The sequence below is a fragment of the Pongo abelii genome, chromosome 9 (assembly GCF_028885655.2).
Source record: "Pongo abelii isolate AG06213 chromosome 9, NHGRI_mPonAbe1-v2.0_pri, whole genome shotgun sequence".
NCBI lineage: Eukaryota > Metazoa > Chordata > Mammalia > Primates > Hominidae > Pongo > Pongo abelii.
Window position 1 is genome coordinate 115,189,617 of NC_071994.2, and position 11,887 is coordinate 115,201,503.

The 11,887-nt window shown below is 37.8% G+C and overlaps 1 protein-coding gene across 3 annotated transcripts in view; it reads left to right on the forward strand.

The window, feature by feature from the left end:
• Positions 1 to 11,887, forward strand: part of DLAT (dihydrolipoamide S-acetyltransferase) — a 37,557-nt gene that overhangs the window by 13,179 nt on the left and 12,491 nt on the right. For all 3 annotated transcript variants that reach the window (XM_002822464.5, XM_054525065.2, XM_054525066.2), the window contains exons 8-11: positions 3,961 to 4,028; positions 5,670 to 5,762; positions 6,392 to 6,499; positions 11,741 to 11,856. In XM_002822464.5, the coding sequence (XP_002822510.2) occupies positions 3,961 to 4,028; positions 5,670 to 5,762; positions 6,392 to 6,499; positions 11,741 to 11,856 (385 nt within the window). The remainder of the gene's footprint in view (positions 1 to 3,960; positions 4,029 to 5,669; positions 5,763 to 6,391; positions 6,500 to 11,740; positions 11,857 to 11,887) is intronic.

The following is an 11,887-nucleotide window of genomic DNA, read 5'->3' on the forward strand; positions in this document are numbered from 1 at the left end:
ATCGTTAATAATTCCTTCAGAAGGGAGAAATAGTTCTTTTGTTGCCACCACAGAGTAGGGAAACTTTTACTGAGCTTTATTTACTCTGCCTAGAATCTACCCATACACTTTAGATACCTGTTTTTTTCCTCTTCTATTCATGGAAACTGCTTGTTTGGTGAAAGTATATGTACTTGTTCAGCAAAATTTGGTTATGGGACTTGATTATGTAATAAGAAACCTCTGTTAGTGCTTGGTTGACTGTAGCAATAAGCAAAGCAAAATAAAATTTGAAGTTGGGGTGATTTGGAATGACTTAATAAAATTCATATAAAACAGAACTAGAGCTCCCTGAAGGCAAGGGAAAACGCCTTACTTGTGTGTCTGTCCCCAAAGAAAAAATATAGCTTTGTGATAAGAGCATGGGGCCTGGAATCAGACCACCTAGCATTTAATCCTGGCTTTATAATTTTCTATGTAATATGTTTTCCAGTGAATTACTTAAATTGTATGTCCTTATGTCAATTACTTTTCTATCTGTAAAACTGAGGTACTGTACATCATATAGACTGTGAGAGTTAAATGAGCTATAACAGGTGAAGTGCTTAGAACTGTATCTAGCGTATAAGTACTCAATACATGTTAGTTGTCATACATATTGATATTACTGCCTGGCGCTTAAATAAGTTTTTTTGAATTAAACTTAAGCTGAAATTTAGTGTAGGATAACTAAGGTACTTATTTGGAAAAGGGGGGAAGTTATTATTCTTGGAACTTGGTTTGATGGCTTGTACTATGTGCCAGTCATTTAACTTACCATACTTAATGTACACAACACTTCTTGAAGTAAGAATTATCATTCCTTATTTTCTGGATAAGAAAACAGACTCTCAGACACTTCAGGGTTCTTCCTTCCTGTTAAATAGTAAAGTTGCAGTGTAACTCTAGATTTGTTTAACTCTAAAGCCTGTTTCTTCACACTACCCTATCCTGCCTTCTGTTTTTATCCTCTGCCATCCATAATTACTAAAGAAAAATAGCTTATTTCCCCAATTGTCTAGTTATGGGTACTTAATGGTGGTTATCCCCTATCTGCAATTTGCTGTCTTGTAGTTAGAAGGCAAGCCAATCCCAAGACACAAGAGTAGAATGTTGTAAATTTTTTGGACCTCAGAGATTCTTGTAATATTGGAAGATTCTTTTTTTTTTCCATCTTAATGCCATTTCAGTAGTATATTGCTATTATTTATGTGTATATGATTAGAATCAGGGACAGCACTGTAAGTTGGAATAACTTTTAAAGGGAGAAAGGACTGGGTTAATAATTATATCTAAAGAATTTAGACAAGCAAAGAAGGACCATTTATTAGATATTCAGCAATACTTGTTACCTTACTAAAGATATAAGTGGAAAATCCCTTAGGTATGAGCTGAGAGGAGTGTTAAGAAAAAAAAAGAAAGAGAATCCCACTATTCTTACTATGCAGGCAGAGTTAGGTGATAAATATCATCAAATACTAACTACACATCAGACACTTGTTCATCAGATGGATAAGATTTCAGTTTCAGTTGCTTATATGAGCAACAATAAAGAATTAAATGAACAGAAAGGGAGTATAGCATAGTAGTTAAGAGTGTGAGCTCTGTAGCTGGAATGCTTGGGTATGAACCTCAGCTCCTTATACTAGCTGTGTGACCTTTTGTGTCACAGTTTCTTTGTATATAAAAACAATAGGTTTAATGGTTGTGAGGTTTAAATAAGTTAACCAGTGCCTGTACAGAGAAGGCTTATCTAGGTATTAGCTATAATGATAATATTTTTGTTATTAAATAAGATGATTTAAGTGCTAAGTAAGAAAGAAACTCAGCGATATACTAGTGAGTGAAAGGGTGGATGGATATATGTGCAGTCATGACTACTTTTAGACAGGGTGGTTGGGAGATCTTTTTGATGAGGTGACATTTGATTTGTTTTGAAAGATAAGAAGGAGGCAGCTTGAGCCAACCATGTGAAGAACTGGGGAAAGATCATTTTGGATAGAGAGACTAGCTGTACACAGTCTGAAATGGGAAAGAGTTTAGCATATCTGAGGAACATAAAAGAGGCCAGTGCTGGCTGGGCGCAATGGCTCATGCCTGTAATCCCAGCACTTTGGGAGGCTGAGGCGGGTGGATCACAAGGTCAGGAGATCGAGACCATCCTGGCTAACACAGTGAAACCTCGTCTCTACTAAAATTACAAAAAAATTAGCTGGGTATGGTGGCGGGCACCTGTGGTCCCAGCTACTCGGGAGGCTGAGGCAGGAGAATGGCGTGAACCTGGGAGGCCAAGCTTGCAGTGAGCCGAGATAGTGCCACTGCACTCCAGCCTGGGCGACAGAGCAAGACTCCGTCTCAAAGAAAAAAAAAAAAAGAGCCCAGTGTTAATGAAACATAATGAGCAAAGGGTCTAGTAGGAGATGAGATTGGAAAAAAACAGGGATGAGAACATAAATGACCTTATAGATTATGGTAAAGAGTTTGAATTTTATTTAAAGTACTTGAGGAAGCCACTGAGAAATTTAAGCAAGGAAGTGAAATAAAATGATTGTTTTTAAAAGATCATTTTGGTTGCTCTATGGAAATGGATGAAACATTTATCTAGTTCATGTTTGACAAGATCCCTACTTTTTTTTACCCATAGTCCAGTGTTCTTCCCTTTATACCATATTGCTTTATGATGGCCTGTTGTGCCGCCCAAGAGAGGTAGGGGAAAGGGTTTACAAGTTTCAACTAACTCCTAAGTCAGGAAATTCTTGTGGGTGGCTGAAGCTTAGCATAAGGCAGGTGGTACTATGGATTTCCTCCTCTTGAGGGGCTGTGGTGTCTAGATCAGCCTTGGTTGTAAGGGGCGGTTATGGTTTCTGTCTTTTATAACGGAGAGAAATCTAGCAGGGGTACTACCACCTCTGTTCTAGAGCTCCTAGTGAGGATAAATACAATCCTAGCCAACTCAGTTTTTGTAATGAAGGAAAGGAATTGGGAAGAACTACACACAACAAGAGTCCTTTCTAAAGTCTGCCTTGGGGGAAGATGAATCAATTTGACCAAATTTTTCCTAGAAGTGGGCCAGTGTAAAAGGTATTCTATAATAATAACTAAATACTGAATCTCCGTAGAATTAAAGGTCAAGATTATCTACTTGGGTCCGAAATTAAACCTAAGAGGCTGTAGGTGGGAGGAGGGAGGAAATTGAATATGAGTAAAATTAAACCTACTGAGAGAACTTCGGAGATCCTTCCTCATGTGTGACATTGCATCTTTTTCCTTTATTTCCTTTAACACGGGCCAGTTTAGAGCCTTGGCTACTGTGAAAAAGCTATGAATCATAGAGACCACATAAGGAATGAATGATTCTAAAGATAAGATAATTGCAGTAAAGAGTTATTCATGCTATTTTGGGGTGAAAAAATTGACTTGATTTGTCAAAACAATTATTGTTATACCTGTAAATTCTGTATAAAGGGAATTCTTCATGGTCACATAAATCCAGAACCCAAATGAGATCTGTTTCACGGCTCAGGAATGGTTTTTTGGAGCTAACCAGGAGGAGGCAGCTAGTTTCCCTTTTGGAGATATAAACTGTGCTCGGAATTATCCTTATGCCAGCATTTCCCAATTTAAAAGTAAGGAAGATGAAAAAAATTAAGTACAACTTGGATAAAACTCTAAAAGAGAAATACATAAAGGAATATTTGCAGTAGTTAAAAAGAAAAGACCCACTCCAGATCACACACTGGTACTTTGTGTGGATTAACATTAATAGTTGACAAAAGCTGGTATTCGTAGGTAGAACCTTAAGGGGTAGGGTTAAGGCTGTGAACCTTTCAGAATGTTTTTGGTAGTAAACCCTTAGGAGCTTGCAGTTTAGGCTCACAGTGTTGATCTCCTTGGGGAACCAATGGTATGTCGTTATGTATGTGATATTTATGTCTCTTACAGGGACAGGACCAGATGGTAGAATCACCAAGAAGGATATCGACTCTTTTGTGCCTAGTAAAGTTGCTCCTGTGAGTTATGTGTAGCTCTTACTTTTTTTGCAGTTTGTTGCTACAGCCTGTTAGACCGTTTCATACATTATTTATGAACGAAATAGCTCAACCAAGACTGTTTTCTTCTAATTTCAGTGGTTTAATAATACAGTCATCCCTCGGTACCCATGAGAGGTTGGTTCCAGGAGCCCCCTTGTATACCAAAATTCACAAATGCTTAAGTCTCTTATATAAAATAGTGTAGTATTTGTATATAACTTACCCACATCCTCTCAAATACTTTAAATCATCTCTAGATGACTTATAATATTAAATACAAGGTAAATGCTATGTAAATAGTTGTTATATTTTATTGCTTAGGAAATAATAATAAGGACAAAAAGACTGTACTTGGGCAGTACAGATGCAACCATCTGTTTTTTTTCTGGAATATATTTGATTTATCTTTGGTTGAATCCAGTGATGCAGAACTTACGGATATGGAGGGCCATCCAGTGATGCAGAACTTATGGATATGGAGGGCCAAGTGTATTTAGATATTTGTGTGCTATCGTTTATATACAAGATCAAAGATGATATACTACACTGACATGTATTCCACATTATGTTTTGAGCTAGTTAATCGGTTTTTGCTTTGAAATAAAAGACTTGTTCTTTTTTTCTTTTTCAAAATATTTTAAAGTACAGTTGAATGAGTTGTTTTTGGTGTTTGGTTTTTTTGTTTGTTTGTTTTTGAGACAGTCTCACTCGCCCAGGCTGGAGTGCAGTGGCGCGATCTTGGCTCATTGCAACCTCTGCCTCCTGGATTCAGGCGATTGTCGTGCCTCAGCCTCCCAGGTGGCTGGGACTACAGGTGCATGCCACCACACCTGGCTAATTTTCGTATGTTTAGTAGAGACAGGGTTTCGCCATGTTGGCCAGCCTGGTCACGAACTCTGGCCTTAAGAGAGCCATCGTGCCCAGCCTCCCAACCCCCTTTTCTTAACATTGTTTAGGATAATGGATTAGCTTGTTTACATTTATTTATTATTCCTTGCAGCTTAAGACTGCTTCCATTGCTTTTCTTGAACATAATTTTGCAAAAACAAAATTATTTTGACATAAACTGGTCATTGAACATACTCTGATACAAAGAAAAATGACATTTAAAACATGATTTCAGAATTCTAAGTAAAAAAATTAAAACTCTTAAAACAAGCAGAAGTCTCTTTTGCTCACTGGGGACAGAAATAGGTATTCTATAAAGCTTTGTTTTTAGACTGGACATGGTGGCTCATGCTTGTAACCCCAGCACTTTGGGAAGCCAAAGTGGGTGGATCACTTGAGCCCAAGCGTTTGAGACCAGCCAGGGCAATGTGGCTAATTTCCGTCTCTACTAAAAATACAAAAAAATTAGCTGGGCATGGTGGCATGCACCTGTAGTCCTAGCTACTCTAGGGGCTGAGATGGGAGGATTGCTTGAGCCCAGGAGTTTGAGGCTGCAGTGAACCATGATTGAGCCACTGCATTCTAGCCTGGGTGACAGAGCAAGACTCTGTCTCAAAAAACAAACAAACAAACAAACAAACAAAAAAACTGCATAGTCACTGGCAGTCTTTCCCAGGTACTTACGCTAAGATTGAGTCACAGTTACTAAGAGCTTTTTCTTTCCTCCCATAGGCTCCAGCAGCTGTTGTGCCTCCCACAGGTCCTGGAATGGCACCAGTTCCTGCAGGTGTCTTCACAGATATCCCAATCAGCAACATTCGTCGGGTAAGAGAATTACCATCATCTGGAATCAGCTGTTAGGGGCATCTTTACTCTAGTTGTTTAATTGCTTCCATAGTTTTTAACACATTAACAGAGGCTTTTTAAGTTGGAAATATTAGATGATTAAGGGAAGTTTTGGCCAACTGAATACTTGAATCACTTTGTTCCTATTAGAAGGGCCAGGCGCGGTGGCTCAAGCCTGTAATCCTAGCACTTTGGGAGGCCAAAGCGGGCAGATCACAAGGTCCAGACTTTGAGACCAGCCTGGCCAACATAGTGAAACCCCGTCTCTATTAAAAATACAAAAATTAGCCGGATATGGTGGCGAGTGCCTGTAGTCCCAAATACTCGGGAGGCTGAGGCAGGAGAATTGCTTGAACTCGGGAAGCGGAGGTTGTGGTGAGCCGAGATCGCTCCACCGCACTCCAGCCTGGGCAACATAGCGAGACTCCATCTCCAAAAAAAAAAAAAATCTAGGAGGTGTTATATTATGGTGGAGTCCTCCATCTTTCAATTATAATAATGCTTGAGGTAAGTATTAGCAGAGAGTAAGGTAAAGAGACAAACAGAGCCCTGAATTAGTTAAGGTCTTAACTCAAGATAATTGATTTTTTAAATCTCTTTGGTTTCAGGTTATTGCACAGCGATTAATGCAATCAAAGCAAACCATACCTCATTATTACCTTTCTATCGATGTAAATATGGGAGAAGTTTTGTTGGTACGGAAAGAACTTAATAAGGTAAAAGGTCTGAAAATTCCAACTTTCTAAGTTATAAAAATTTTGTCTTTCCCCACCAAACATTTATATTTTTGTCCATATATTTTGTTACAGTATGTCAGTTGGTGGCTACTTTCTTGATCTTGTCCTTTGAAGCACAAGATTTTAAATACTGGTTATGTCCACTTTTATCAATTTTTTTCTTCTGTGCTTTTGGTATTATATCTAAGAAACTATTACCTAGTCTGAGGTCATGAAGATTTATACTTTTGTTTCCTTGTAACAGTTTTATACTTTTATTTCTTATATTCAGGTCTTCGCTCTATTTTGAGTTAATTTTTTGTAGGTAGTGTGAGATAGGAATCCAACCATTGTTTTGCATGTGGACATTTATTCTTTCATCCCAGCACCATCTTTCCCCATCAAATTGTCTTGGTATCCTTGTCAAAATTAATCATATATGTGAGAATTTTATTTCCAGATTTTTTTTTTTTTGGTAGATCTTGTTATTTTTTGTTTTGTTTTGTTTTATGATACTTTAAGTTCTGGGATACATGTGCAGAACGTGCAGGTTTGTTACGTAGGTATACATGTGCCATGGTGGTTTGCTGCACCCATCAACCCATCATCTACATTAGGTATTTCTCCTAATGCTATCCCTCCCCTAGCCCCCCACCCCCCCTATAGGTCCTGGTGTGTGATGTTTCCCTCCCTGTGTCCATGTGTTGTCACTGTTCAACTCCCACTTACGAGTGAGAACATGTGGTGTTTGATTTTCTGTTCCTGTATTAGTTTGCTGAGAATGATGATTTCCAGCTTCATCCATGTCCCTGCAATGGACACGAACTCATCCTTTTTTTTATGGCTGCATAGTACTCCATGGTGTGTATGTGCCACATTTTCTTTATCCAGTCTGTCATTGATGGGCATTTGGTTTGGTTCCAAGTCTTTGTTACTGGGAACAGTGCTGCAGTAAACATATGTGTGCATGTGTCTTTATAGTAGAATGGTTTATAATCCTTTGGGTCTATACCCAGTAATACTATTCCTGGGTCAAATGGTATTTCTGGTTCTAGATCCTTGAGGAATCGCCACACTGTCTTCCACAATGGGTTGAACTAATTTACACTCCTGCCAACAGTTTAAAAGCGTTCCTATTTCTCCACATTCCAGCATCTGTTGTTTCCTGACTTTTTAATGATCGCCATTGTAACTGGTGTGAGATGGTAACTCATTGTGGTTTTGATTTGCATTTCTTTAATGACCAGTGATGATGAGCTTTTTTTCATGTTTGTTGGCCACATAAATGTCTTCTTTTGAGAAGTGTCTGTTCATATCCTTTGCCCACTTTTTGATGGGGTCATTTGTTTTTTTGTTGTAAATTTGTTTAAGTTCCTTGTAGATTCAGGATATTAGCCCTTTGTTAGATGGATAGATTTCAAAAATTTTCTCCCATTCTGTAGGTTACCTGTTCACTCTGATGATAGTTTCTTTTGCTGTGCAGAAGCTCTTTAGTTTAATTCGACCCCATTTGTCTATTTTGGCTTTTGTTGCCATTGCTTTTGGTGTTTTAGTCATGAAGTCTTTGCCCATGCCTATGTCCTGAATGGTATTGCCTAGGTTTTCTTCTAGGGTTTTTATGGTTTTAGGTCTTACATTTTAAGTCTTTAATCCATCTTCAGTTATTTTTTGTATAAGGTGTAAGGAAGGGGTCCAGTTTCAGTTTTCTACATATGGCTAGCCAGTTTTCCCAACACCATTTATTAAATAGGGAATCCTTTCCCCATTGCTTATTGTTGTCAGGTTTGTCAAAAATCAGATGGTTGTAAATGTGTGGCATTATGTCTGAGGCCTCTGTTCTGTTCCATTGGTCTATATATCTGTTTTGGTACCAGTACCATGCTGTTTTGGTTACTGTAGCCTTATAGTAGAGTTTGAAGTCAGGTAGCATGATGCCTCCAGTTTTGTTCTTTTTGCTTAGGATTGTCTTGGCTATACAGGCCCTTTTTTGGTTCCATATGAAATTTAAAGTAGTTTTTTTCTAATTCTGTGAAGAAAGTCAATGGTTGCTTGATGAGGATAGCATTGAATTTATAAATTACTTTGGGCAGTATGTCCATTTTCACGATATTGATTTTTCCTATGCATGAGCATGGAATGTTTTCCATTTGTTTTTGTGTCCTCTCTTAATTCCTTGAGCAGTGGTTTGTAGTTCTCCTTGAAGAGGTCCTTCACATCCCTTGTAAGTTGTATTCCTAGGTATTCTATTCTCTTTGTAGCAATTGTGAATGGGAGTTCACTCACAATTTGGCTCTCTGTTTGTCTGTTATTGGCGTTTAGGAATGCTTATGATTTTTACACATTGATTTTGTATCCTGAGACTTTGCTGAAGTTGCTTATCAGCTTAAGGAAATTTTGGACTGAGATGATGGGGTTTTCTAACTATACAGTCGTGTCATCTACAAACAGACGATTTGACTTCCTCTTTTTCTATTTGAATTCTTTCTCTTGCCTGATTGCCCTGGCCAGAATTTCCAATACTATGTTGAATAGGAGTGGTGAGAGAGAGCATCCTTGTCATGTGCCAATTTTTGAGACTGAGTCTCACTCTGTTGCCCAGACTGGGGTGCAGTGGCGTGATCTTGGCTCACTGCAACCTTGGCCTTCCAGGTTCAAGCAGTTCTCATCCCTCAGCCTCCCGAGTAGCTGGGATTACAGGTATGAGCCACCAAGTGTGGCTAATTTTAGTATTTTTAGTAGGGACAGGATTTCACCATGTTGGCCAGGCTGGTCTCGAACTCTTGACCTCAAATGATCCACCCACCTCGGCCTCCCAAAGTGCTGGGATTACAGCCATGAGCCCCCATGCCTGGCCTATTTCCAGGTTCTTAATTCCATTCCATTAATCTCTGTATACCCTTAATGCCAGTACCACAGTCTTGATTACTTTAGCTTTGTAATAAGTTGTAAAATCAGGAAACGTGAGTCGTCTTTGTTCTTTTTTCTCATTTTTTTTTTTTTTTTTTTTTTTTTTTTAAAGACAGAGTCTTGCTCTGTCGCCCAGGCCAGAGTGCAGTGGCGCGATCTTGGCTCACTGCCAGCTCCGCCTCCCAGGTTCATGCCATTCTCCTGCATCAGCCTCCCAAGTAGCTGGGACTACAGGCGCCCGCCACCATGCCCGGCTAATTTTTTGTATTTTTAGTAGAGACGGGGTTTCACCGTGTTAGCCAGAATCAAGATTGTTTTGTCTGAGTCCCTTGCAATTCTAGGTGAATTTTAGGATTAGCTTGTAAATTTCTGCATTGAAGCCAGTTGACATTTTGATAAGGATTGATTGGATGTATCTGCTGATCAGTTTGGCAAGTGTTGCCATCTGAAGAATATAGTCTTTTCATCCATGAACATGTAGATGCCCCTGTATTTCGTTGGGTGTTCTTCAGTCTCTTTCAACAATTTTTTTATAGTTTTTCAGAGTGTAAGTTTTGCACTCTAAATTTGCATTTGTTGAACTTATTTCTAGGTATTTTATTCTTTTTGATACTACTCTTAAGCGGAATTGTTTTCTAAATTTCATTTTCAGATTGTTCATTGCTACTATATAAAGGTTTTTTTTTTTTTAAGACTAGTCAGGTATACTAGTGAGAAGGGGGAAAGAGTAGAAGTTAGATTTATAACGGACTCTGAGCAATCAATTGAGATAGCAATTGATTTTTCTATATTGATCTTTTTTTCATATACCTGCTGAAATGGGATCTATATTGACCTTGTATCCTGCAAACTTGCTGAAGTCATTTATTAGTTTTTACAGTTTTTTAGTGTATTTCTTAGGTTTTTCTGTAAACAAGATAATGTTATCTGCAAATAGAGATAATTTTACTTTTTCCATTTTGACCTGTATGCCTTTTATTTCCTTTCTTGCCTAATTGCTCTGGCTGGCACCTCTAGGCAATGTTGAACAGATGTAGCAGAAGTGAACATCTTGTCTTGTTCTTGATCTTTGGGAGAATAAGTCTTTGATCATTAAATAGTTGTGAGGTTTCCCTAGATCACGTTGAGCAAGTTCCCTCCTGTTCCTAGTTAGTAAGAGTGTTTTGATCATGAAAAGGGGTGGTGAATTTTATCAAATGCTCTTTCTGTGTCTGTTGAGATGGTTATGTGTTTTTTGTCCTGTGTTCTGTTAGGACATTATTACATTAATTGATTTTCAGATGTTAATGGAAATTTGCATTCTTGGGATAAATCACATTTGATCATGGTGAATGATCCTTTTTATATATTGCTGGATTTTATTTGCTAGCATTTTGTTGAAGATTTTTACATCTATATTCATAAGAGATTAGTGTGTAGTTTTTTTTTTTTTTTTTTTCTTCTAATGTCGTCTTTGGTTTTGGTATCAGGCTAATACCGGCCTTATAGAATGTGTGGGGAAGTGTTTCTTGCTCTTCTTTGATTTTTCTTTGAAATAATTTGTGAGGAATTGATATTAATTCTTCTTTAATATTTGGTAGAATACTGATGAAGCCATCTGGGTCTAAGCTTTTCTACATGGGTAGTTTTTAAATTACCAGTTCAATCTCTTTGTTAGTTATAGGTCTATTCAGAGTTTTTGTTTCTCCTTGGTTCAGTTTTGGTAGCTTGTGTCTGTATGGTTGTTCATAGTATTCCCTATAATTCTTTTTACTTCTGTAAGATAGATAGTAATGTCCCCTATTTCACTCCTAATTTTAGAAATTCTAGTCTTCTCTCCTCTTCTTGGTCAGTCTAACTAAACATTTATCATTGTGATTGTCATTTGGTTGATCTTTTCAAAGAACCAAATTTTGTTATTGTTGAGATGAAAGAAAATGATGACATAACATACTGTAACTTATGGGATATGCTAAAGCAGTGCTTAGCAGAAAACAGCTGTAAGAGTCTGCATTTAAAAAGATGAAAGAACCAATGTTTTGTTTCATTTCTTTCTTTCCACCTCAGGATATTTGTATATTCTCTTTCTCCTCCTCCTTTTCTCAAGATTATACAGTTTTACTCTTTGGTGAGAGAATTTAGAAACTACAGTTGTCCGGGGAGGGACATCATTAGGAAAATTAGCTAATGCATGTGAGGCCTAATACCTGGGTGATGGGTTGACAGGTGCAACAAACCACCATGGCACATGTTTACCTATATAATAAACCTGGACATTCTGCACATGTACCCTGAAACTTAAAATTAAAATTAAAATTTTAAAAAAAGAAACTACAGGTCTTCTTGTTTTTCCAGATTTTAGAAGGGAGAAGCAAAATTTCTGTCAATGACTTCATCATAAAAGCTTCAGCTTTGGCATGTTTAAAAGTTCCCGAAGCAAATTCTTCTTGGATGGACACAGTTATAAGACAGTAAGTATAACTGGGGAAGATATATATCCAT